The following is a 27,014-nucleotide window of genomic DNA, read 5'->3' as shown; positions in this document are numbered from 1 at the left end:
ATGGAAATAGGGAATTGACTACGGGAGAGAGCCGGTGGCATCACAAATTATTTGGTGCCTTGCACAGTTCTCATTTTTGGCTTATCCCGCTATTCACCAGCCTCATTTCGTTCCCACGCCGGCGTCAACACTTAGTCTCAAAATCCGAGCATCCAGCCCATAATCACCCAAACAGAAAATCCAGCTATTTAGGGCTGAGATGAGGAGAAATTTCTTCACTCAGAGGGCGGTGAGCCTGTGGAGTTCTTTACCACAGAAGGCTGCGAAGGCCAAATTACTGAATATATTTAAGAAGGAAATAGATTTCTCAACACTAAAGGGGTATGGAGAAAATGTGGGTTTGGTGACGTTTTGCAGGCTCAGCCATGATTATATTGAATGGCAGAACAGGCTCAAGGGATCATATGGCTTATTCCTATTCATATTTTTCGATGTTCCTATGAAGAAGATAAAAGTCTGAGGGGGGGCTTTACGGGGTAGATGTTGGGAGGGTGTTTTCTCTTGTGGGAGAATCTAGAAATAGGGACACAGTTTAAAAATAAGTGGGGCTGGATTCTCCGCCCCAACGCGCCACATTTCTGTTTTAGCGCTCTCCGTTATGCCAGCTGGTCAATGGGGTTTCCCATTGTGGGGCAGCCCCACGCCGTTGGGAAACCCCCGGGCTTCTGGCAAAACGGAGCATTCCGCCAGCGGAGAATCCAGCCCTTGGTCTCCCATTAAAACATTGATGAAGAGGAATTTCTTCCCTGAGGGTTGATATGACCATCAATTCACACGAGACAGAGAGTTGAAGTGAACAGTGGCTTTAATCGACTAGAACAGTGCCTGCCTGCGACTGAGAGCTGCCTACAGGGCAGCTGTTCTTTATACCTCCCCTCAAGGGGGCGGAGCAGGGGCGGAGCCCACAAGTGAACCAACATGATACAATGAGTGTAGTACAGTACAATGGTCCATAGGTGGAGCCCACATGGGCAACAGCGTGAGACAATGTAGTAGTGGAGAATGATTACTATAATACATTCACCACAAGGGTCAGTAGTCTTTGAACTTATTTTCCACAGAGAGCAATGGAAGCTAGGTCATTGAATATGACTGAGCTGGATTGATGATTGATCTACAAGACAGTTGAGCGATATGGGGGGCAGCTGACAGAAAAGTGAAGTTAAGACCATAATCACGTCAGCTATGATCGTATTGAACATATGGCCATATGGCCTAGCTCTGTTCCTATTTCTTAGATCTTTCACAACATCCTGATGGCCCAAACTGCTTTACAGTTAATGAAGTACTTTGGAAGTATAATTACTACTGTAATGGAGGAAACATGATTGCTGATTTGTACACAATAAACTCACAAAAAGCTATCTAATGATAACCAAGTAATCAGCACTTTTTATGATATTAATTGAGGATTAAATATTGACAGGGATACCTCCCTGTTTTTCTTTGAAATCGTGCCTTGGAATCTTTTACACTGACCTGAGAGGACAGATGGGCCTCGGTTTAATATCTCATCTGAAGGACCACATTTGTTGACAGTTCAGCATTCCCTTAGCGCTGCAATAGAAAGCCAGCTGAGATTTTTGTGCTTAAGTCCCTGGAACGGAACTTGACTCCACATTCTTCTGATTCGGGGCGCAAAAGTGCTATTACTTACAAATGAAAAGCAAACCAGTTTGTGTTTGTTTCTCTAAAACAAAAACTTCTTACACGTTTTACATAGAGTGTTTCAATTTTAATTAAAATACCGTATCGGTTTATTTGTGTAATCTTGAGAAGAAATTGCATGGTAGAGAGAGAGAGAGACAGCCTTCTATGATGTACCAGTATATTGTTCAAATAATCGGGCGAACTCTTTTTGTAGTGCAGTATTTAAAAGTATATAGTTTTAAATATCACATCAATAGAAAATATAACTTAAAAAACAGTAAGTAGCACTTAATTAATTAAATTGTAACATAGAAACAGTTCAACTCTGTACAGAACATGCATTTCTGTTATAGCCGCACCATTTTGTATGTTGAACCCTAAAAAAAAAAACCATGGGGTAATCTTTCTACTGCGGGAGTTGTTGAAAGCAGGATGGAAAATTTCATGGACGATTAAAAGATCTGTGGACCTTGGACGGGAATTTTTAGTGTTGGGACGGGCGGGACTGGAAAATCCCATCCCATGTTTTCATAAATCTGTCAAGTTGGCTAAATTTCATATATTAGAACGCTTTTATTTTCAAAATGATGATTCATGAGTAACTGAAAGTAGAATGTGTTTGTAAATACAGTATACTTTTCTTCCCCCCGCCCTTCCCTCTGTTTTTCAGAAATCTGTCATCTACAGAGAATGTCACCAGCAATTTTGGTATAGGTGGTTTTACACCATATGGATTAACTGGAACATTAGCTGGTGCTGCTACCTGCTTTTATGCTTTTGTCGGATTTGACTGTATTGCTACTACAGGTAAGGACCTTGGGTATCTTAATCACTTCATTACTTGGTCTGATGGTTTATGTAACAACCTGTCATCTGTGGATATTTGCACACTACATGCATTTGAACACTTTTCCTCCCAAAAATATACTTCATTCATAAAATGTACATTACAAACATTTCAAGTTGAAAATTGCAGAGTGCAATAATTTAATTCTTCTCCAGACTGCATGTTCCAGTCTGAGATACCTTAGTACAATTTCAAAACTCTATATATTGACAATGTACATTACATGTCAGGCATATAACCCGGGGATTCTACACAGTGTCCAGTCCCTTGGTATACAATGGCTGAAAGGCATTAGATAGTGAGCTTCCCCCATTGTGCCTCTGCGATGGCTGTCCCAAACTTTAGTGCTTCCTTCAGCATGTAGTCCTGGACCTTGGAATGTGCCACTCTGCAACATTCAGTTGAGGACAACTCTTTGTACTGCAAGACCAACAATTTTCTGGCCGAAACTGGCACAAAGTGAGCATGGGTCAGATATTTGACTGTAACACTGTTATAACCTGCACTGGTCTCACGGGGTAGGGGTGATCCATTACCCCGTGGAGCTTGCAGAATACAAGCTCCCCCAATAAGGGCGTGGGGGGCCCTTAACAGTTCATGTGCCTTAGTATAGAGTCGGCCAGTAAGGCACCAACTAGAGAAGATCCAGTAGGGAACTACTGGAGCTGTACATAATAGTTAAAGTGCTAAATAAAATAAGTTTTGTATTCTCTACAACTCGGTGGGGCTCCTTTCATTGCCCCTTACAAAACATACCATATTGTTCCCTTTGAAGTGTAGCTCCCTACTGAGAGAGCTACATTTTTCTTGCAATTGGTCCCCAATTACTCTATGTAATGTGGAAATATAAATCATGATCATAATTTCACAAGTCTATTCCATTAAAAAGATTTTCTATGTGCAATTAAAATTCTAGACTTGTCCCTATAATAATTATTTCTGTGTCAATATTTGTGTTATTAAGATAAGTAAGATTTATGCCAGGAAACCTAGAGGGCGGGGTTCTCGAGCCTCCCAGGCGCCTGTTCCCCAGCAGCAGGAGGCGGGGTGCAGTTTGCTGATGGCAGGATTCTCTGCTCCCACCGCTGTCAATGGGAATTCCCATTGAAACCCATGCCATGGGGATGCCTGCAGGCAGGGGTGCGCTGCCATCAGGACCAGAGAATCCCACCGGCAGCAAACGGGTGGAGAATTCCAGTCTAAATGTTTTTCCTTCTCTGCTACTCATTGTCATTATCAAATGTGTATCAGCCCAGGCTCAAATAAGACCATAAGACATAGGAGTAGAATTAGGCCACTTGGCCTGTCGAGTCTGCTCCGCCATTCAATCAAGGCTGATATTTTCTCATCCTCATTCTCCTGCCTTCTCCCCATAATCCCTGGTCCCCTTATTAATCAAGAACCTAATAATTTCACAAGGTTTCTACTCTGCCCCAATAATATGCTTCGTTCCTAAGTCAGGTGAGTACTCCGCTACGCAAGTCTGATTTTCATTTTTCATTTCATAAACCATAGTCATAGTTTTGGCCATGTAATCCTGGATTTCTCCTGGTAGCATATTGAATACTATTCTTGTGGAAAATTGCATTGTGCACTATTTTAGTGCAGTTGGTAACTTGTTTATTTTAAATAGGTAACTACTATGTTAAATAATACAAAAAAAATCTTCTACAATCCATGTCAACCAATGTGCTCAGCAGTGAAATTACCCTCTCTTTATGGCAACTTGCAGGTAGTTTTATTCTGTGTCATCATCCACTGAGAACTGAGTTGAGACAGAATAAACACAATCTCAGCAAATTTCGGCATTATGTTTTTCTCAAACGAAAGTGATTGCATACTGAAGAACATGCAAAATATATTTTAATTTTGCTTCTTAAATTATGAAGAAAATGCGAGGAATTTTAATGTTCAAATTGTACCAATTCTGGAGTATATTATTTGATCTGTCTTTCAACGTAAAATCCGATTAGCACATTGTGCAACTGCATGCCCCTCAGAACCTCTTTTGTGTGGCTTCTATGCCAGAGGATGTTCTACTTAATATTTTGTGTCTACTTAATTATATCCAAAAGCAATTAAATATTTGATGAATTCCAATCTGCAAAGTATTGACAGTGAATTTATGTTTCAAATATCATACCTGGCCCCATCATACTATTTGCTAGCCCTTCCACAGCCCTTCATATACCATTCGCTAATTGATTAAACATTCAGATGTGCTGCTCCCATACCTTTGGTTGAATAGTATGTGGTCTACAAAGTAGCTCAGCCAATTGTTTTTCTCTCCTGTTTTCATGGTGCTTTTTACTTCTTTTGGTCCAAACACAAGCGGTAAACCTCTCCTCATCACCTGAATGACAGCAATATTGAGATAAGAAATTATTCATCTGGTAAAAGCAGAGCAGGAGCAGTTCTAAGGAATGTACTGGGTCTGGGTTTTCGGTCATCAACTTATTTAACAAAGCTCATCTTGTCATGCCAACTATTTGCATTTGAGCCATACAGTGTTTTTGCTGTCGTTCCAGGTGAAGAGGTGAAAAACCCCAAAAAGGCTATTCCCATAGGAATTGTGACTTCCCTTTTGGTTTGCTTCTTGGCATACTTCGGAGTTTCAGCAGCACTTACCCTCATGATGCCTTACTACCTGCTGGATGCAAGAAGCCCACTTCCTGTTGCCTTTGAATATGTTGGCTGGGGTCCTGCAAAATACCTGGTGGCGGTGGGATCCCTATGTGCACTATCAACAAGGTATGAAAAGAGGATTCAGTTTTTCTTCAGAAAAAGACCAATTAGAAATATTTGTTGTGAAATATTCATGCAAGAGTGCATTAGATTCATAATTTTTATTTCCTTCACCTCTATAAACCTAACAACCCTAATGTAGGATGCAGTAACATCAAGTTGAAGTTTTTTCATAATTAATCATAAAATTGTGATGGTTGTTTATTGAGGAAAGGGTTTATCCCTGAAGTTTACATTTACTTTTAAGTACATGACGTTTGGGGCACCTTATCTTGTTCTGTTCTTCTATTGCCACTCCCACCAAAATATACTCCCTTCTTTCTTGCCCTTGCACTGCACTTAAATCCATTTGTTTTAGCAACCCTCTTATCCTCCCTAAAGCTCTCCTTCCATGTAACTGGCCTCTTCATATTTATGACCATCCATTTTCTATTCCAGAGTCACTATAATCCTGTGGTCATAATTTCAGACCAGGATAACTCCATGTATACTCCACTACCCATGACTCCCATTCTTTTCCCACTGCTGCAGTACACACTTCCCCAAGTCAAGTACCGCTACACCTTTAAACTTCCAACTGTTCAGTTTTTGGTGCTCCATTTGTCAGAATATTGTCTATCCGATCAACCACTTCCTTACTGTGGGATTGTTGTGTAAAATGGGCAGCAGGAGATCAGACTCCTGTTATACACAATACCAGAGTGAGGCTCCTGAGCCAGACCAGGCACTGCTCTATGGTGACCTCTCTATGGTGCAAACCATCACCTTATGAGATGGAAGGCTGCCAGCAGTGTATACCTTTTCATTCACAATGTTGAACAGAGACCCAGGGGCTGGATTCTCCACCGGAGGGATGCTCCGTTTTGCCGGCAGCCCAGGGATTTCCCGATGGCGTGGGGATGTCCCACAATGGGAAACACCATTCACCAGCCGGCGAAACGGAGCATCCCGGCAGCGGGGTGAACCAGAAATCTGGTGCGGCGGGACGGAGAATCCAGCCCCTGAGATTTTCCACCCAGCTGTTGAAATGGCACGATCCAGCCTTGGTGAAATGTTTGTTTATTGTGAAATCATGAACGACAAAGCAGTCTCTAAAACTCCTTGGCATGCCTGACACAATATTTTGCTATCTCCACAGCTCAATAAAATCAAATCAAACTTAATTTATATTATGTGATTACACTGTGGGACTCTACATAATTGTTCCCTGTTTGACAGAATAAACACAAATCATATTTGGCCAAGGAAAATGTGTCCAGTGTCCTCAAGTGGGTGAACACAACCAGACATTAACAATACTTGATTTATTAAAGCAAAAAAAAAAATCTATTCTGAAACCCCATCTAAAATAAAATGATGAAAAGGTCAGCAGTTCTGAGTTACAGTGCATGGTGGAGTTGGCATGGAATCATTCATGTATAACTCCCTGCAGGCAGCATTGGCGAAGGCCTATGACAATGGGCATATCATTGTTGTTGAATTAGAGATTAAAGAATCTGCGGTTAGAAAATGTCCTGAGGCCAAGGAACTTCAGTTCCTAATTAACATCATTAGATTTCTGATCCTCCAACTTGTCCATAGGAAAACAATATGAACTGAGATGCATGGTATTTTTGGGGATCTCCTGATTTCCAACCATAATGAGAGTGCAGAGGAGGGCATGCCAGGAGCAGCATCAGGCATACTGAAAAATCAGGTGTCAACCCGGTGAAGCTGTAACACAGGACTATTTGCATGCCAAACAACAGAAGCAGCAAGTAATAGACAGAGCTAAGCAATCCCGCAACCACTGGTTCAGATCTAAGCTCTGCAGTCCTGCCAGATCCAGTCGTGAATAGTGGTGGGCAATTAAACAACTTACTGAAGGAGCAGGCTCCACAATGTTCTCATCCTCAGTGATGGAGGAGCCCAGCACATCTGTGAAAAGGACATGGCTGAGGCATTCGCAACAATCTTCAGCCAAAAGTGCCAAGTGGATGATTAATCTCAGTCTCCTCCAGAGGTCCCCAGCATCACAGATGCCAGTTTTCAGCTAATTCAGTTCACTCCACGCGCTATCAAGAAATGGCTGAAGGTACTGGATACAGCAAAGCCAAGGGCCCTGACAATATTCCGGCAATAGTACTGAAGACTTGTTCGCCAGAACTGGCCGTGCCCCCAGCCAAGCTGTTCCAGCACAGCTACAACACTGGCATTTACGCGGCAATGTTGAAAATTGCCCAGGTGTGTCCTGTACACAAGAAATAGGACAATTCCAACCCAGCCAATTACCGTCCTATTAGTCTCCTCTCAATCAACAGTAAAGTGATGGAAGGGGTTAGCAACAGTGCTATCAAGCAGTACTTACTCAGCAATAACCTACCCACTGACGCTCAATTTGGGTTCTGCCAGGGTCATTCAGCTCTTGACCTCATTACAGCCTTGGTTCAAACATAGACAAAAGAGCTGAACTCCAGAGGTGAGGTGAGAGTGACTGCACTTGACGTCAAGGCTTTTGATCGAGTATGGCATCAAAGAACCCGAGTAAAACTGGAGTCAATGAGAATCAGGGGGGAAACTCTCCACTGGTTAGAGTCTTACCTAGTACAAAGGAAGATGGTTGTGGTTGTTAGAGGTCAGTCATATCAGTCCCAGGACATCATTGCAGGAGTTCCTCAGGGTAGTATCCTCAACCCAATCATTTTCAGCTGCTTCATCAATGATGTTCCTTCCAACATAAGGTCAGATGTGGGGATGTTTGCCGATGATTGTGCATGTTCAGTACCATTCACGACACCTCAGACACTGAAGAAGTCCACGTGCTAATGCAGCAAGACCTGGACAATATCCAGGCTTGGGCTGACAAATGGCAAGTAACATTCGCAAGACAGAAGCACCAGGCAATGACCATCTCCAGTAAGAGAGAATCTCTCCATCACTCCCTGACATGGCGTTACCATCACTGAATCCCCACTATCGACATCCTGGGGGTTACCGTTCACCAGAAACCGAACTGGACTAACCATATAAACACTGTGGCTACAAGGGCAGGTCAGAGGCTAAGAATCCTGTGGTAACTCACCTCCTGACTCCCCAAAGCTTGTACACCATAAGGCACAAGTCAGAAGTGTGATGGAATACTCCCCACTTGTCTGGATGAGTGCAGCTCCAACAACACTCAAGAAGCTCAACGCCACCCTGGACAAAGCAGCAGCTTGATTGCTTCCCCTTCCACAAACATTTACTCCTTCCACCACAGTAGCAGCAGTGTGTCCCATTTACAAGATGCACTGCAGTAACTCACCAAGGCTTCTTAGGCAGCACCTTCCAAACCCACTACCACTAGAAGGACAAGGGCAGCAGATATATGAGAACACCACCACTTGGAAGTTCACCTCCAAGTCAATCATCACCCTGACTTGGAAGTATATTGTCGACCCTTCACTGTCATTGGTTCAAAATCCTGGAACTCCCTCTCTAATAGCACGGTGGGTGTACCTACACCAGATGAACTGCAGCCGTTCAAGAAAGCAGCTCACACCACATTCTCAAGAGCAATTAGGGATAACAACAAATGCTGGCCTAGCTAGCGAAGCCCACTTCCTGGAAAAATTAATTTTAAAAAACTTTTTTGCGGAACCGCTGGAGAAATGGCTTAAACTGTTTCTCCAGAGGTTCTGCTAAAGTTACAGCAGAAGAAGGTTCAACCAATCATGTACATTTTATAATTTGTTTTACTTCCTTAGTTTTTTTCCCCCCTTTCGAAGCTGCAGACTCTTTCTAGAATTTCAGCCCAAAGGGACTGGAAGCCTCCTTCCTGCACCTTGGCTTGTCATGAGTGTTAGACATGAACTTCTTCTGCAGAGGTGTCAACATATTCAAGCACGTTGCCACCTGATGTCTGAGCGTGCAAACACTTGCTGTGGAGTCCCCTGAATTCTTTCAAATCCACGCCCGAACCCTAATACCATAGACCAGAATATTGAGGCAAATGGTTGGACCCCAAATTAGATTAGTTAATGTGATATAGGCTGGCATTGAAATTGGAACATGCTGCTTTATATGTCGGCATAATGCACCAGGCAGTCTGTCACCCACTGGGGTATTGGTGCAAATCAACATGCCATATTTTGATTTTGTAAAACTATTCTGCATTAATATTTTTTAAATCCATGTAATTTTATTTGCGGGAGCGGAAGATCTGAGTAGATTATAAAAAACACAGCCCACTGGACAAGGAGGATCTGGGAATTTATGTAGAGCCCTAAAGTGAATGTCAATTTTTCATTAATTTACTGCATACCGGCTGCAACTCTGATTTGCCACATTCTGCATGTCTTTGCTCTTCATTCAGTCTACTTGGTTCCATTTTCCCCATGCCCCGTGTTATCTATGCTATGGCTGAAGATGGGTTGCTTTTCAAAGGTTTAGCCCACATCAATTCTAAGACGAAGACTCCAGCTATTGCTACAATGTCATCAGGTGTGGTTGCAGGTGAGATTTTATGGATGGATGGAAGGAGATCTGTGTTGAACAAGCAAATGTAGAACAAAATTGTCAGATGGTCAGTGTGTCAGTCTTTTGCTGAGTCAATTTGAGATTTAAATTCTCATGCTCCAAGCCCCTGCCATTATGAACGCTCAATACATGGGCTCCTACACTATTCTCATTAAACTCACCTGAGGAAGGAGCTGCGCTCCGAAAGCTCGTGTTTGAATCAAACCTGTTGGACTTTAACCTGGTGTTGTAAGACTTCTTACTAGTCCGCGATGCAATATCTTCGCCAATACCTTGGCATCTACATTCATTGACGGTATTGGGCGGAATAACCCACACTGCTCCAGATCCTTATCCTTTTTTAAAATCAGGGAGATGGAAGCCAGCGACAATATGTGTATGTGCGTGTGTGGGAGAGGGGGGTGAAAGAAACAAGTGTTCCCCCTTTTCCTCGCATCATTATACGCCTCACCAGCAGTGGCCCCAGATCCGCCCCAAACTTTTTATAAATCTCTACCGGGAACCCGTCTGACCCCGGAGCCTTTCCTGCTTGCATCACCCTATACCAACCATCACCTCCCTCAGCCCAATTGGGGTCCCCATGCCCTGAACCAGCCCCTCTTCCCCAGTCGAGGACTCCGACTTATAGAGCCTCCCATAAATGGCCTCAAAAAACCTATTCACCCATCTCGGTCCATCACCATGTTATCCTTATCATCCCTAACTCTACTGTCTCCCTCACTGCTGCCTGCTTCTTCAACTGATCGGCCAACAAACTGATGGCCAACATCCTGCTCACCTTTTCCCTGTACTCATACACTGGCCCTCTAACCCTCCTCAACTGTCCCACTGCCTTCCCTATGGAGATTAGCCAAAATTCCATCTGGGGAATGTGCCTGTCCTTCAACAACCCTGTCTCCGGCACCTGATTATCTCCTGTCCATCCTCAAAATCTCTTTCACCAGCCTTGCCCTTTCCACCTGCGCCGCCTTCTCCCTGTGTGCCCGAATCAAAATAAACTCCCCCTAACTACAGCCTTGAGTGCCTCCCACAACATGGTGGCTGTGACTTCACCTGCGTCGTTCAACTCCACAAATCCCCAAATGGCAGCCCAACCTTCTCGCACACCCCCTCATCCGCCAGCAACCCCACATCCAGCCTCCACTATGGCCGATGGACCTTCTCCTGAGCCACTCACAAATCACAATCATCGAGTACTCCAAGACGGCCAACCCCGCCAACAGTGCCTTATCCATCACAAAATCGTCAATCCGGGAGTAGACCCGGTACACATGGGAGAAGTATAAAAACTCCTTCACCCTCAGCCTTCCAAACCTTTGCGGGTCCCTCTCGCCACCCCCCCCCCCCTCCCCCACCCACAATGAATCCCCTCAGCTGTCTCACCACTGCCGACACCTCGACGACTTGGAACTCGACATCTTCAAGCTCGGATCTATGACCATGTTGAAATCACCCCCCATAATGAACCGATACAAGTCCAAATCCGGAATCTTCCACAATGTTCCGCCTCATAAAATCCACATCATCCCAATTCGGGGCATAAAGGTTTACCAGAACCACCAGCAACCCCTCCAGCTTTCCACTAACCATCACATACCTTCCCCTCCCCGCCCCCCAAGATCGCTCCCCACCTCAAACGCATACCTCCTACCGACCAACACCGCCACCCCCCTCTTCAAATCCAGCCACGAATGAAAAACCCGCCCACCCATCCCTTTCTCAACCTCGCCCGATCCCCCATCTTCAGTGCGTCTCCTGCAAAAATGCCACGTCACCTTCACACTGCTCCGGTGCGTGAACACATGGGATCATTTAACCAGCCCATCCAACCCCTCACATTCCACATGACCAGCCTGGTCAGGGGCGGCGCTCCACCCCCTGCCCTGCCGATCAGCCTTTTTGAGCCAGCCCCGGCCAGTGCCACATGTACCTCCAGAATGTTCACTGCCACTGATCCATTCCCAACCGCGCAACATCAACCCCACCCTTGTCAGCAACCCTCCCCCCACCCTCAAACAAAAAAACAACCCTATACCTCCTCCCCCACACCCTCCTGACAACCCATCACTTCACTCCCGTTAACTAGCCTGCCCAGCTAGCATTGCGCCCCCTGCCCAAGGCCTCCAACTTCTCTTCCCTCCAGTTCCCCCTGATCATCAACTGCCAACACAGAGTAACAAAAGGCACACTCACCATCACTGCTCCCCTACCAAGACCTGCCCCAGAATACCCACCCCCAGACACTTTAAAAAGCACACAAAACTCCTCCAAAATTCAATGTTCCCACACTGCTGCCAGCCTATTGTCCCTCATAAAGTCCATTGCTTCTTCCGGCATGTCAAAATAAAGCTCCTGTTTCTGGAAAGTCACCCACAGGCGGGTCGGGTATAATACTCCAAACTTCACCCCTTCTCAAAGAGGGCAGCCTTTATCCGGTTGAGCTTGGCCCTCCTCTTCACCAGCTTTGCACCCAGGTCTTGGTAGACTCCCCTCCCACGTCCACTGCTTGGTCTGTCTTGCCCATCGTGGTAACTTTTTCTTATCCAAAAAGCGACGCAGCCGCACCACCATCGCCCTCGGTGGCTTGCCTACCTCTGACCTCCTTCTCAGCTCCCTGTATGCTTTGTACACCTTGAAAGGCCGTTCAAAGGCCCCCTCCCCATCAACTTCTCCAGCATACTCACCACATACTCGGCAGCCTCTGCACCTTCAATGCCTTGAGGCATCCCAACAATCCTCACATTTTGCTCCTGGTGTCACTCCCAACTCCGCCTCCAACAAGGTCAACTGCTCCTCATGCTCCATCCCCACCTCCTCCACTTTCTGAATCGCCTTGCCCTGGGATTCCAGCCTCTGCTCGTCTCGCTCAATCCCCAATCTCAGCAGCTCCACCACCTTGGCCCGGTCTTCCAGGGCCTCTTTCCTCTGCTGCTCGAACTTGATATTCAAGAACTCCACCAGCTGCTCCATTGACCACTGGGTGGACAATGCCCCCTCTTTGCCTTTTGCCATCATTACCTGTGGTGCACCACAAAAACTCTCTTGCTCCAACAGCTTTCTTTCTCGTGGAGCTCCTCATCCATTGACCCCTGCACCAGCCAAACCAGAGGAGTATTACCTTCCCTGGCACTCCTGCCACCTTTTGCCCTTAAATACTACACTCTTTGGATGGGAAAAGACTGAAAAAAATCCACCTTGGGAGCCACCAAATGTGTGACCACTCACTGCATGGCTGCCACCGGAAGTCTTCAACAATTTCCAATCATAACCATTGCTCCCATTATTTTGGACAGCAACTGTCAGTAATGATTTTGCTGTTGTTGTTTACACTTTCAATGGACACATTCATGTTTCCCTTCTTGTCTGAATTGAGGAGATGTTTATTCCCTCAAAAGGTTGTGAACCTTTGGAATTCGCTACCCCATACGTTGTGGATGCTCCCTCATTAAATATCTTTAATTCTGGGAATATCGGACTTCTTGATCTCTCAGGGAATCAAGGGATATGGGGCATGGGTTGGAAAATGAAGCTGAAGCCCATGGTCAGCTGTGATCATGTTGAATGATGAAGCAAGATTGATCAGCCATGTGGTGTACTCTACTCCTATTTTATTATCTCTCCTGTCCCCATGCCCTTTGTCAACCTGACCATCCCTTCTTGAGGCGATGTATGCTCTGATTTTTCAGAGCCTTCCCATGAGACTATTCAAAATGAGCCCCAAGACAGTTCAGCTACTGACTTCCAGGATTCAGATGCTACTCCTGAATGTGACTGTGCCCTCTGCACAATTGCATGCCTCTAACCCCAGGACCAAATTCCTTGGGTAACGGACCACACTTAGCACGCCATACTGCGCATGGCCTACACTGCCAATGGAGGCCTTCCCTTTCCTAAGACTAGGACCAAGACATGCGTGCCACACACAGCCCTCTAACATAGTCTGCACACCCCCAGGACTGTCTTTCAGTGGGACAGGTATGCTCAGATGTTCTTTCCTCCCTGACAAGGGTTCTGAAAGTGACTGCTGGCATAATAGTCACCAGAATGAACTCTAAAGGTGTCAAGCAGATAGGGAGAGTGTTGGGAGAATGGCTTTGAGATAGAGGATCAGCCATGATCATGCTGAATGGCAAAGCAGGTTTGAAGGGCTGAATGGCCTCCTCCAGCTTTTTTTCTATGTTTCTATACTTTCACCTGCTGCTGCTCCAATATTTCAGTGTCACCTATGGATTCTGTCCTCTTACCAGTCTTCATGCAAACACCTTTTTACAACATGCGTGAATCTCTCAAGTTGCCACCAACTCTGTCAGAGTGCCTTCAAATGTGTGGCCATGACGAAATTCCAGTTCACTGCCTGAATCCTCTGCTGTCAGATGTCTCACGTTAAGCGCCCAGTTGGGCACGGAGCCCTCTTTATGCAGCCTTCCTGCCTGGTGGTCACTAATTGGCCACAGCACACTTGATTCTCCATGATGAAATGGCAGAGGCAGGAGTGAGTGGATCGTGTACTTCCATGACTGCCTCCCTCACTCAACCATAAAACTCAAAATCCAGCCCATGAGGTAGTCATTTCTCAATGACTAATCTTGTACCATTGCATAATCTAGGGGCACCAAGGTTTCTCAGTATGGTAATTGAGATCCCCATTTTCAACAATAAATTGTGACAAGGCATGTTTGACAGTGTCAGAGAATTGAGGAACTCTACAGAGGAGCTCATCAACATCTTGTGCTGTGTCGATCGATTTGTACGATTCTTTTTCCTCCGGAATTTCTTTCAACAATAGTTCATTAATCTCAACCATACATTCTGGAGCTAATACGCCCCTTTCCCATAACCAGTCAGCATATTTGTAATTAAGTTTGATATTTGGGAGTGTTCCTCATCATTTGTTGCAAATATTCCACATCCACCTGAGATTGGAATTGGGTTAAATGAGGAGATACCAACTATAAAGGTTCAGCCGAAGCCAATGTGTTAAAAAATGCAAAAGTTACCATCTGGGGTGAAATTAGGGGCAAAATTGCCAAATTTCCCAACTCCTGATTGATAAATTCTCATATTCACAATCAACATTAATGTTTCAACAGTATTCCAAAGAGATGTTTTCAATTTCATCTGCGCTTGTTCCTCTAAACGTTACCAGAGAATATTGTAATTTTCTTACTTTCTTTTGAAATCTTGGACTGTAAGCCTCAAGGTTCTTTTTGTGTGACACGGTGCATTCATTGCAGAGAGTAACTTTTGCATTTCTTATTGCATTGACCTTGGCTGTACCTTTCTCGATGTTGCTTGCTGGTATCGCCTCATTTTGAACATTAAATGATCATTTGAAAGCACAAAGCCATACCTCCAGGCAAGAGTCGATGTGTAATTCCTGAAGAAGCTACTATGAGTGCAATATGTCCCTGTAATTTAACTCCAGCAAAGTTTAGAGATATGATCAAAGTTTTACCTGTGCCAACAGGAGCATCTATGAAAATCATACCACTGTTATTGGTGGAATTGAATCCACTTAAGGAGAGAGCATCAAGACCAACAACAATATCAACCCCCCCCCCTCCCGCACCCCCTACTACAAGTCCCTTCGCCAAGGCATCATACCAACAATAACAGGAAATTATCAAGACTCAGCAGGTTGGCAACATCTGTAGAGAGAGAAACAGAGTTAACGTTTCGAGCCTGTATGTCTCTTCTTCAGAGATTTGGCTCTGTTTCTTGTCTCGTAACTCTGCTTCTCTTTCCACTGATGTTGCCAGACCTGCTCGGTTATTCCAGCATTTTCTGTTTTATTTTCAGATTTCCAGCGTCCGCTGTATTTTGCTTTTACCATACCACCCTGTTTGAGATTGAGATTTGAGATTGGCCCGAGGGCTTTGGAATAGTTTGCCAACAAACAAATAGACAGCCACTCTTGGCCACTAAAGTTCAAAATTAGAAATACCACCAAAAATACAGTAAAAAATGTCATTTGTTGAGTAAACCCCTAAATATAGCTGGTGTGGCAAGAGAAGCAACTTGCAGTGGAGGTCAGTTTTATGAGTTTGAGGTTAAGCAAAATTATTAGATTAGGCTAGAGACTTTTATTCTCCATATAAATGGTTTCCTCCCACAAGTCCCGAACGATGTGTTGTTAGGTAATTTGGACATTCTGAATTCTCCCTCTGTTTACCCGAACAGGTGCCAGAATGTGGCGACTAGGGGCTTTTCACAGTAACTTCATTGCAGTGTTACTGTAAGCCTACTTGTGACAATAAAAAGATTATTATTAAACATTGTGTACTTCAATGAACCTAAAGACAGTTCATGAAAAATATAAAAATGACATGACCATTGAGTTTGGCAATTCTACATTTGCTAAATGTATCCATGACAAGTACATTGCACTGAATGTGTTTTTGTTTGAACTATGACCTTTTTCTTTTTAGTCTGTTGGGGTCTATGTTCCCTTTGCCCAGAATTCTGTTTGCAATGGCACGAGATGGTTTACTGTTCAGTTTTCTGGCAAAAGTGAGTAAGAGGCAGACACCAATTGTTGCAACGCTGGCATCAGGGGTCATCTCTGGTAAGCTGATGCAACTTGTCCCTTCCCCGACGGGACCTCATCTGTCGATAAGCATGCCTGGGCTTGATGTACTGTTCCCTGAAGCATGCAGAGTTTTGGTGCCTTCATGAATCAGGTGGTTAGGATTGTACTGTAAGTGGGTATGCCAGGTTCTAGGGTGCAAGAATTGTAATTCTGTAAAACAAAATTTATAGTAGCAAACATTGTAATCTCCTTAAAATTTCATAAATGGATTAAAAAGAATCTGGCATCTGCTTAAAAAACTTTAGAATTCTTAATTTCATAAAATGGAAATACCTTCTGAAGAAAAGATGTATTTTATTTTAGAAATGTATACAACAAGAACCTGGCATACCTAACCTCTAGTGGCAATTGTTCACATGGATATTAAACAGTGATATTGAGATTAAAATACGGCCTTTTATAAACACCAAAAGCAGACAAATCAAATCATCCCGGTCAATGCCAATTCACACGTTTTCACAGTGACCCAGTTGTGTCTATTCTGGAGCAAACTGATGTTGATATGAAAGGGCTTTGCAATTCATTTACTTATTACTTTTTCTTCTAATCTCTGTAGAGTCTGACAAATTTTAAGAATTCTAATTGGCATTAATTCCAGGGATTAGAGGGCGCATGGTTCCCTTTGATAATATTTAACTTTTAATGCCGTATCTTGTGATATGTGCCTCAGACAGATTAATGGGTTCCTAATACATATGGGGGCTGATATAGTAATCCTTGCTGGGATCATTGTTCATAATGGGATGCTCTGCTTAAACACGTTTTCAAATGCTTCCACTGCTTAATGTGTGGAAATGTGCTAAATTGGCAGATTTAGGATTTCAGGTGCTAGTTACAGACAATTGCTTATTGGCCTCTGAACAAAACAGTGACAATTTTACTTGGTGTGGGCGTTGGGGAAGGCACAGTTGTGAAATCAAAAAAGGAGGACTGTGGAAGACTAGGAAGCATTGTACATCAGTGGGAACCAAGGTGATAGGTGAGTGAGACATTGTGCAGGTCAGAATAAAGGAGCCGAACTTTGTTCTAAATCAATTTCCAACCCAAAGATATTCTAATTGACAACAGTGTGTAGGTGAAACAGCAGACGTTTTTGAGACAATAGCAAGGAAGGTCAGTGAGGATACCACATTTGATGTAGTCTGCATGACTGTTAGCAAACTTTTTGACAAGGCAACACATAACAGACTGGTCAGAAAGGTAATAGCCCATGGGATCCAAGGGAAAGTAGCAAGTGGGATCTAAAACTGGCTCAATAGCAGGAAGCAAAGGATGATGGTCAAATTCTACCTTTGTGACTAGAAGCTTGTTTCCAGTGGAGATCCACAAGACTCGGTACTAGTTCCATTGATTTTCGTAGTATATATCAATGACTTGGACTTAAATGTAAGGGACATAAGTTAAGAATGTTGTAGCTGATACATAAACTGATTGTATGGTTGATAACAAAGAAGAAAGCTGTAGGCCTCAGGAAAGCATCAACGGGCAGAAAGGTGACAAATGGAATTCAATTTAGAGAAATATGTGGTAATACATTTGGAGGGGAGAAAAAAGGGATGGGAATAAACAACAAATGATAGAAGTTTAGAGGAACAGAGGGACCTTTTGTGTGTTCTTGCACACATCTCTGAAGGCAGCATGATATGTTAGTAAGGTGGTGTATGGAATATTTTCCATTGTTAGCTGAGATAAAGACTATAAGAGCAGGGAGATATAAAACACTTGTTAGGCCACTACTAGTGTTGCATAGTTCTGGTTTCCACATTACAGGACGGATGTGATCACACTAGAGAGGGTACAGAGTAAATTTACAGCGGCGGGGGGGGGGGTTACCAAGACTGGAGAATTTCAGTTATAAGGAAAGATTGGATTAACTGGGGTTGCTTTAGTTGTAACAAAGGAGGCTGATGGGACATGTAATTGAGATGTAAAGAGGCTTAGAAAGAGTGGATGAGAAGGGCCTATTTTCCTTAGCTGAGAGGCCAATAACCACAGGCATTGTTTTAAAATTATTGGTGGAAGAATTAGAGGGGTGTTGAGGAGAATTTTATTTTTACCCAGAGGATGTTGGGGTCTGGAAATCACTGCTTGAAAGGTTGTGAAGGCAGATATCCTTCTCGTATTTGAAAAATACTTGGATACTAACTGCAAATGCATAATCTACAAGGTTATGGACTAAACTGGAAAGTGGGGTTAAGCTCTTGTATGTTAGCCCCTTGTAGCATCTATTCATCTGAAATGGCCAGATGGCCTCTTTCAGTGTACATTTTATATGTATCTAAGCGAAATGGGCTCTTAGCTGGTGTGGCCCAATACCTACTTTTTAGCTCTCGGAATTGGCTTAAAATTTGTTCATTTCAATCTCTTCAAGTTCCTTGTAGCTATGCCAACTGCTTGTTGTGTCTGTGTGAAAATGTTTTGGATTTCACACAGCTGATTCACACAAACCTATCTAAGAACCAAACATCATGGGTGACCCTCAAAATTCTAGCTTTATAATCAGTTCTCATGGCACAGTTTAACCGAATAGCAACTGTCTGCTTAAAGTATTCATTCTCTTTTTTAATTGTACTTTTTTCATGCAGCTTTTATGATTTTATTAGAGGGATTATTCGATGTGGATGGGGAAGGGAATTGACTGCAACAGATTATTTATCATGGTTATGTGCAGATGTTGCATTTTTATAAAAGGTTTGTTGAGATAGTAGAGATATAGCACGTTAATTTCAGTGGATTAGGTGAAGAGACATGAAACATCTGGTTTAATTTTGTTTCTCTTTTATGTTTTGTGGGAGTTGTGTCAAGTAATTTAGTGAACTAGAGTTTATGATGGTGGGTGAGAAAGTTAGAAAAGGCTGATTGTGTGTAGTTATGTGTGTAGTTTAATATGCTTTGTATTTGTTTTAATTTTGCCTTTGGAAAGTGTTGCCTTATTGTGACATGTCACAAAATAGTTAGAAATTTGTTGCAAATGCATAATTTAGAAATTCCTGATTTCCCAGTTCATACACATTTTTTTCAAACTTTTACTTGAAGATCAAGCTATTTAAGTTATTTTTATGACAGAAGATCCTGGTTTCATTTCCAATACGTATCTGAATTTTCCCAACACTTTTTTTCTTGGAATTCTCATCAGCTGGGATCCGCATTTTAACCTCTATCACTGTTTCAATTTACCTGTGGATAAAGGCCGTACTAGAAAATTTAAGCATGTTTGGATTTTCTTCTTCTTAAGTTTCAATGTGTCTTAATGTTTGCTACCTAATTATTGGCTGTTGGTTGGGGCGTTGGTTGCCTCCAAGTACTAGCAAAGTATTCATTTTATCTTACCTATCAATTGTAACACCAGCAATAACATTTCCAAATGTATTCATTTAACCTCTTACTAATTAATTAATTAATTTATTAAATGCTTTAATTCATTGTGGTATACTTTCGTTAAACCTAAAACATAATCTAGCAACACAACAGTGGTATAATAAAACCCAGATTGTGTGCTATAATTGAAGTATCACAGATTGCATGCAACAGACTGTAATGATTAGCATGATTTAAACATATTGGAAACACACTGCAGAACTAAAACATTGCTAGTTCTGTGTATTTTCACGTGTCATTAACTTTTTTAAGAAGAATCTTTGAACAAACATAATGGCGTTGTAATCTCCACTTACACTTTGAAGATGTTTCTATAGCAGTTATACAAGTTCGACTAAAATGTCTATACAACTTAAAAATTACTGGAGAACACTTAACAAGCTAACATGATGTATGTCCACTTACACTTTTAAGCGAGGCTTTATCTCATTTAAAATGAAAGGATTGTGATAAAACAGAGGACAGGACTGCTTCCTGAGTATGTTAATTATCATCATTTAATATTAGCAACTTGACTTACATGGTTTTTTTTCCCACCAAGCTACAGGTTTCTTTTGTTTCAACACTACTGTTCATATCCTGGTGGATTTTTTGTTTGGCAGCTGTCATGGCATTCCTGTTTGATCTTAAAGCCTTGGTGGACATGATGTCTATTGGGACACTCCTGGCGTACACGCTGGTAGCAGCATGTGTACTGCTCCTCAGGTACAGTAAATCCTCACTTAAAATCTACCTGTTTAACATTGTTTCACTTTAGAGTTGTTAATAACGTACTGTGACTACATCTGTTTAATGTTGCCAGTTGCACCTTTAAGTCCTTTGCCACAGACTTCTTAATCTGTGGACTGCTCACAAACAAAATTCCCGCAGTGCTTCCGTTCTTAGTCTTGTCTCCCGCCCCATTCTTACAAAGGCCAGTTTTCAGCTGCTGTCTTCACTGATTGCTTTGTTGTTGGCTCTGGTTATGAACTGAAGCTCCCAGGATCCACTTAGTGACAGACATTAGTTGGTGCAGGTCGTCCCAGGATTACAGCAGCTTCAGCCACTGACAAACTTCTGGCACTAGGTGGAACCTGGTCAATCTAAAATTACTGAAGGTGAGCGTAATCTTAAAAAGTTTATATCACATATTTAATTATTTTATTGTAAGTTATTTCAACGAGGGACACACAGTACTGTATACATATGGTACATTATTTCAACTTGTGCATTGGATTTTCTGGGTGACGAATGTGCAAAGAAACCCAACACTGCCTTTAACATTGATTCCAATGGGAACCTATGATTCACTTAATGTTGTTTCACTTATAGTTGTGATTTTTAGAAACACAATAACAACTATGTGAGGACTCCCTGTAAGTACTTATGCCTCTGTGAATACCTTGTAATCAATGGACAGTATTCCTGTTTTTCACCACTGTGATCAGAGGACATTTGGACATACACGAGTGAGGAAATTCAATTTTAGTTTATGCAATTATTTTTGTGAACAAGCTCCCTGCAGAAGAAAAATTGTTTGCTCAATTACTTGGCCTTAAAACTAGTCATAAACCAGCACCCTATCACAGGTTTAGTGCTTTCAACATCTCCCAGAAAGCTCTGACTGTCCAGAACACCTCTCCCACATGCACTCCGAAATGGATTGTTGGAGAAGTAAGACAGATGAAGAAATCTACGGATGTCCGGTGGCGGCCATGGAGTGAGTGGTCGCTCATTTGGTGGCTCCCGCTCAAGGTGGACTTTTTTAGTCTTTTCCCTGCCTGAAGGGCAAAGTATTTGAGGGCAAAAGGTGCAGAAGTGCCTCGGGAAGGTAATACCCCTCTGGTGTGGCTGGTGGATCGATCCACGGATAAGGAGTGCTGCTGAGAATGCCTTGAATAAAAATATTTTTGAAAAAGAAGAAATATGCATAAAATGCTTCTAAATTGACTTAAAATGTGGGGTAGAGAAATGACCCTTCTTCACATCATGTCTTGGCTATTTTTTAGTTATGCTTAATTTAGTTTCTGATTTCTCGGATGTGATGTTTGGGATGCTGGGAGTGGAGGTGGTTCCAAGTCCAGAGGTGGTGATATTTGGGGTGATGGCAAACCCGGGAGTCCAGGGAGTGAGAGAGGCCGATGTTTTGGCCCTTGCCTCCCTGATAGCCTAGTGACAGATTTTGCTCGGGTGGCAGGAATCTGAGTCGCCGAAAGTGGGCATGTGGTGAGCAACGTGGCAGAATTCCTTAGGCTGGAGAAGATCGAGTTTGCTTTCAGAAGGTCAGCAGAGGGGTTCACCCAGCGGTGGAAGCCATTTATTGATTTAATTAAGGAGTTTTGAGGGGTCAGCAAGGGTGGAGGGGTTGTTGGGGGGGGGGGGGGGGGGGTAAGGTGGTTAAAATGGGGAAGGTGGGATGTGAGGAGGAGTTGGCATCAGGGGACCAGGTGGGGAGTGGTAGTTGGTTGTTCTTTTAATTCTTTTTGTATATGTGAGAATGCCTTGAATGAATAAATTTTAAAAATATATATATTTTCGAGGTACCAGCCTCTGATTCTCATGAAACTAATCTTCTGAAATAGAGCAGAGGGAAGAGTTAAAAATCATTAGGGAACTGTACTTAGATAGTTGTTATTTGGTGCAGTTGTGAAAGAGAGGTTTTCTTCCACTACTTTCCTGTTGGGTAATAATGAAATATTCTTAATGAAATCATGCGGTGTCATTAATTTTGCTCACCTGTCTGGAATTAACAATCAGAATAAGTACTACAAAAAGCAGACACTTGGGCTTCTATTTGTACATTGGATTTTCATAATTTGGAGCATATGCCTTTGTCGCTTTTAAATGAACTTCTAAATTAAATGCTGCTTCTAAATTATATTTTGTTTTTAAACTTGTTAGGTATCAACCAGATTCACTCTACACAAAACAAAAATGCATTTCAGAAAGACAGAACTTCACAGCGGAGGAAGATGGTGATTTGGATGAAAATGAATCAGATTCTCATACGACCATGCTCAAAAATCAAGACTTCAAATGTTCGTCATTGTTGAATCCCTCCATGATCCCAACAGAACAAACATCAACTGTGGTGTATGGTTGTGTTGGGCTTATAGGTAAAATTTGAAAACATTTTTCATCGTGAACAGTCACGTTGATTTCTGCACTGTTGTCACCAGGAAACATAGCACTCATTTTGTGACACTATTCTGTTAAATTACAGAAATTTTTAATAATTTTGGATCAAGCTAAGCTTACCATTGAATTCTTCAATTTGAGGCATGAGGTTTTGACCTGAGGGCAATTGCTAATGTGCAAAGAGTGGAAAATAGGATAGAATCATGTTCTACTGGAATTCTGTTTTATAGAGAGGAACCTGGGAAATTGTAGTGAGGCAGTAGGATGTACCTCTTTCACTCATTCCCTCACTCCCCTCCACCCATGTCTAGAGGTTGACTGTAGGGTGGGATGGGGAAGGGGGAGTGGTTTTCTATATTTCCTCGATACAATTCCACTGAGTGCGTTGCCTGGTGGACTCAGTGGAACTCACAACACCTGGGAGCCAGTACAAATTCCATTATGAGCTTAAAGGCCCCAAAATGTTTACAAGGGAAAGTTAGTTGACCCTAGAAGGTCAGAAGTACATCTAGAGGTTTATGCCTGATGCACTTTTGAGGAAAGCAGATACAAAAACAAATAACTCCCAATGGGAGCATATTAACAGTCTCTTCATGGAGTGGAGACCCAACAGAAATGTGGTCTGCCCCAATTTGCTGACCTCTGGCAAGTAACAAGCCCAGGACATAATTTTGGACCCTTTAATTTCTTACTTCTTACTTAAGAAATTTCAATAATTTCTTACTAACCTGACTTGATTCAATTAGAGTTAAAATCTATCAAGGGACTTTAATAGTTTTCCAGCACTCCTTCAGCGAGGTGCCTTTAATGCCCTTACAGATTTGGTCCATGCAATCAAATATGCACCAATTCCTGGAAATGATCACGGTCATACACTTTTGCATTTAAATATACCGAAGACTCACACAAACTTTTTTCCACAAGGCGATACTAGAAAAGGTCAAGGTGAAAAAACAGTCATAGGAAATTCTAGTCCAAAACAAATTTTGATGATGGAGTTATTTATACATCTGGTTGGGCTACAGGCACCTGAATGGCTGCATAAGCAGCTGTCACCCCAGTCCAAGTCAGCCTGTCCTTCTGAGTAGGAGTGGAGTTCCTTGGTATTCTCAAATCGCTGTTTTTGTTTGTTGTTCAAACTCTTCATTTCCATTTGGAGCCATTTAAATTAGAGTAAGAAGTCTTACAACACCAGGTTAAAGTCCAAGAGGTTTGTTTTGAATCACTAGCTTTCGTAGCACAGCTCCTTCCTTTCACCTGAGGAAGGAGCAGTGCTCCGAAAGCTAGTGTTTGAAACAAACCTGTTGGACTTTAACCTGGTGTTGTAAGACTTCTTACTGTGCTCACCCCAGTCCAACGCCAGCACCTCCACATCATTTAAATTAGAGAAAGTGATTCATCCACTTTAGGATACATTACCTTACCCCAGTGAATGTTTGGGACTTTTATGCCTCACAATACTCATACGGTTTTCAGCTGGCATGGGTTGTACAGAAGGATTTCAACATGTAAAAGGAGGAATTTCTCAAAGAAGCACAAGAACCCCTCTTGATATCGGAAACACAGGTGGGAGATCCACTCATGTTTTCAAACTGGAACTTAAGGCACGGTGGCACAGTGGTTCGTACTGTCGCTAGGGACACGGCTTCAATTCCAGCCTTAGGTGTAATCATAGAATTTACAGTGCAGAAGGAGGCCTTTCAGCCCATCGAGTCTGCACCGGCTCTTGGAAAGAGCACCCTACCCAAGGTCAACACCTCCACCCTATCCCCATAACCCAGTAACCCCAGCCAACACTAAGGGAAATTTTGGATACTAAGGGTAATTTATCATGGCCAATCCACCTAACCTGCACATCTTTGGACTGTGGGAGGAGTTTGTACATTCTCCCCGTGTCTGTGTGGATTTCCTCTGGGTTCTCCGGTTTCCTTCCACAATCCAAAGATGTGCAGGTTAGGTGGATTGGCCATGCTAAATTGCCCTTAGTGCCCAAAGGGTTGGGTGGGGTTGCTGGGTTTCCAGGATCAGAGTGGAGGCGTGGGCCGGGTGGGGTCCTCTATCTGAGGGTTGGTGTCCTCTTTCTGTACTGTAGAGATTGTATGATTCTACCCAACTTGGATCTGAACCTTGGATCAGATCCAGCCCATGTTCGATCATGCTCCTTCCCTTCCCATCATCAGTGCAAAATCTGTCCTTTCCAGATCCAGGAATTTTGGGCTAAAGTTTGATCCCAACTTTCCCTGATTTATTTTTCCTATATTATCTGTATAGTTTGACATCTTATTTACTTTTATTGCTGCTGTGCATTGGTTTAAGATGTTGAATGTCAGTCTGTTTCAATTGCACCCTTGTTTGATTTAGTATTAACTCGTGGAGTAGGTGTGTTGTCTATTCATCCTTCCTATGAACATTCATGTCTTCTTGATATACTTTTCATTCTCCCCCCCACCCTGGACATAACCTAACCAAAAGCTGGCAAACATTTCAAACTAATTGTGAAACTTTATGTAGGCTGATATTACATTTCCCACAATATGCAGCCATTTAACTGCAAGTGGGGCGCATTCTTTTAAATTTGAATTCTAAGATTTAATACTTTACCTCATTAGGTTCACTGCTGGCAACAAAGTCAAAGTTGTGCTGGGAGTTTATGTTAATGGAAAATTATCTGAATCCAATAAATTGCACGCAGTTAGCTCATTGCGTTTTGAATTAGTTGTGCCCTGAAAACCGCACATTCTGGGCACCAATGTTCGAGGTTGCATAATGAGAACCTAGAACACTTTCGATCATCAGGCCTCATATCTTGAGTATTCTTTGTACTCTCTTCAGTTCTGGTCATCAAGTCACAAGGGAAACATCACATTACCTGACAGAGAGAAACCATAAGGCTGATTTTTTTTTCTGTAAGCATCAGAGGACTTTGTTATGAGGGAATGTTATAAAGTCTTGAATTCATTAGCCTTGAAGGAAAGCAAAAGAGACGGGGGGTCATTATCGAGTTGTATGATACTAAATGGATTAGAAAAGATTAAGCTGGAGGGTTTTTCTTATCAAAGCCAGGCCTGCAGGACCTGGAGACCCAGATACAAGCTGTTAAAGGCAAATTCAATATTGATCCCCAGGAGCACTTCACAAAGTACCTGCTAGGTAATTCAAAGAGATAGATGCTGTGATAGGTCCTCTGGAACAATGAGCTGGTGGTCCTCTATTCTTATTTTCCTGAGCAGGAAACAAATTATTTAACCACCCAATGTGGAGGACTGTTACCATATAAGTGCAGCAGTAATTTTGACAGCTACTCCAACTTTACATTGAGTTCAAAAGAAATATTTCACCGAAACCAGCATGATAGGCAGTCACTGAGAGTTGGATCTGATTGAGTGACGAAAACTCTTCTGTTGAGATTATTTTTTTCAAATCCAGATGCAGTGTTTATTTATCACAAAACACCCAGTCACTAAAGCCATCCATAACGGACAACTACAGGAGGATCCTTTATTGAGAATTTATAAACCGAGGATTAATATGGCTTTCACTGAGTTCACAATCAGCATTACCTCCTCAACCATGCCCTTGCACTGAGCCAGTTTGTTGCAGCACCAACTGCAACAGTAGTGGATGATGCTGCAGTCAACTTCCAATTGCGTGCTATTTTCCTGAGAGAGTGCAGCAACTTTGTGCTCCACAAAGTCGCTACCATAAACCCAAAGCGGTGCCTCAGAATTTCTAGTAATTCTATATTGGTGACCAGGTGAAGGAGGAAGGAGCAGTGCTCTGAAAGCTAGTGATTCAAAACAAACCTGTTGGACTCTAACCTGGTGTTGTAAGACTTCTTACTGTACCATTAACATAATTAGAGGAGGGGTGGAACACCGGGCCTTGCTGTTCGCCAACAACTTAATATTATGTGAGGGATCCAGAAGCGTCAATCACAACATTATGGGGACCTTGCAGCATTTGGGGGCTTTCCCTGGCTATAAGATAAATATAGGGAAGAGTGAATACTTTGTGGTTGTGGTGCCGAGGCAGAGAGGGGGACTTGGGGTGTGCCATTCCGGCTAGCTGGAAGTCATTTTCCGTATTTGGGAATCCAGATAGCAAGGGACTGCGGGAAACTCTGGAGGTAGATTTGTACGAATCTGATGGAGAAGGTCAAAGCAGACCTGCAAAGATGGGATGGTCTTCGTT

General features: G+C 42.8%; 1 protein-coding gene and 1 long non-coding RNA gene across 4 annotated transcripts in view; one reads left to right on the top strand and one right to left on the bottom strand.

Moving 5' to 3' along the window:
* Positions 1–27,014, top strand: part of slc7a2 (solute carrier family 7 member 2) — a 211,002-nt gene that overhangs the window by 151,418 nt on the left and 32,570 nt on the right. For all 3 annotated transcript variants that reach the window (XM_038791096.1, XM_038791097.1, XM_038791095.1), the window contains exons 5-9: positions 2,321–2,457; positions 5,026–5,248; positions 9,576–9,715; positions 20,309–20,411; positions 22,587–22,801. In XM_038791096.1, coding sequence (XP_038647024.1) covers positions 2,321–2,457; positions 5,026–5,248; positions 9,576–9,715; positions 20,309–20,411; positions 22,587–22,801 — 818 coding nt within the window. The remainder of the gene's footprint in view (positions 1–2,320; positions 2,458–5,025; positions 5,249–9,575; positions 9,716–20,308; positions 20,412–22,586; positions 22,802–27,014) is intronic.
* LOC119962878 overlaps positions 4,790–27,014 on the bottom strand; it is a 65,363-nt gene continuing 43,138 nt past the window's right edge. The window contains exon 3 of the long non-coding RNA XR_005459985.1: positions 4,790–4,850. This is a non-coding gene — a long non-coding RNA (uncharacterized LOC119962878). The remainder of the gene's footprint in view (positions 4,851–27,014) is intronic.

Source organism: Scyliorhinus canicula, chromosome 3 (genome assembly GCF_902713615.1).
Source record: "Scyliorhinus canicula chromosome 3, sScyCan1.1, whole genome shotgun sequence".
Taxonomy (NCBI): domain Eukaryota; kingdom Metazoa; phylum Chordata; class Chondrichthyes; order Carcharhiniformes; family Scyliorhinidae; genus Scyliorhinus; species Scyliorhinus canicula.
This window is presented reverse-complemented; position numbering and strand designations above follow the sequence as displayed.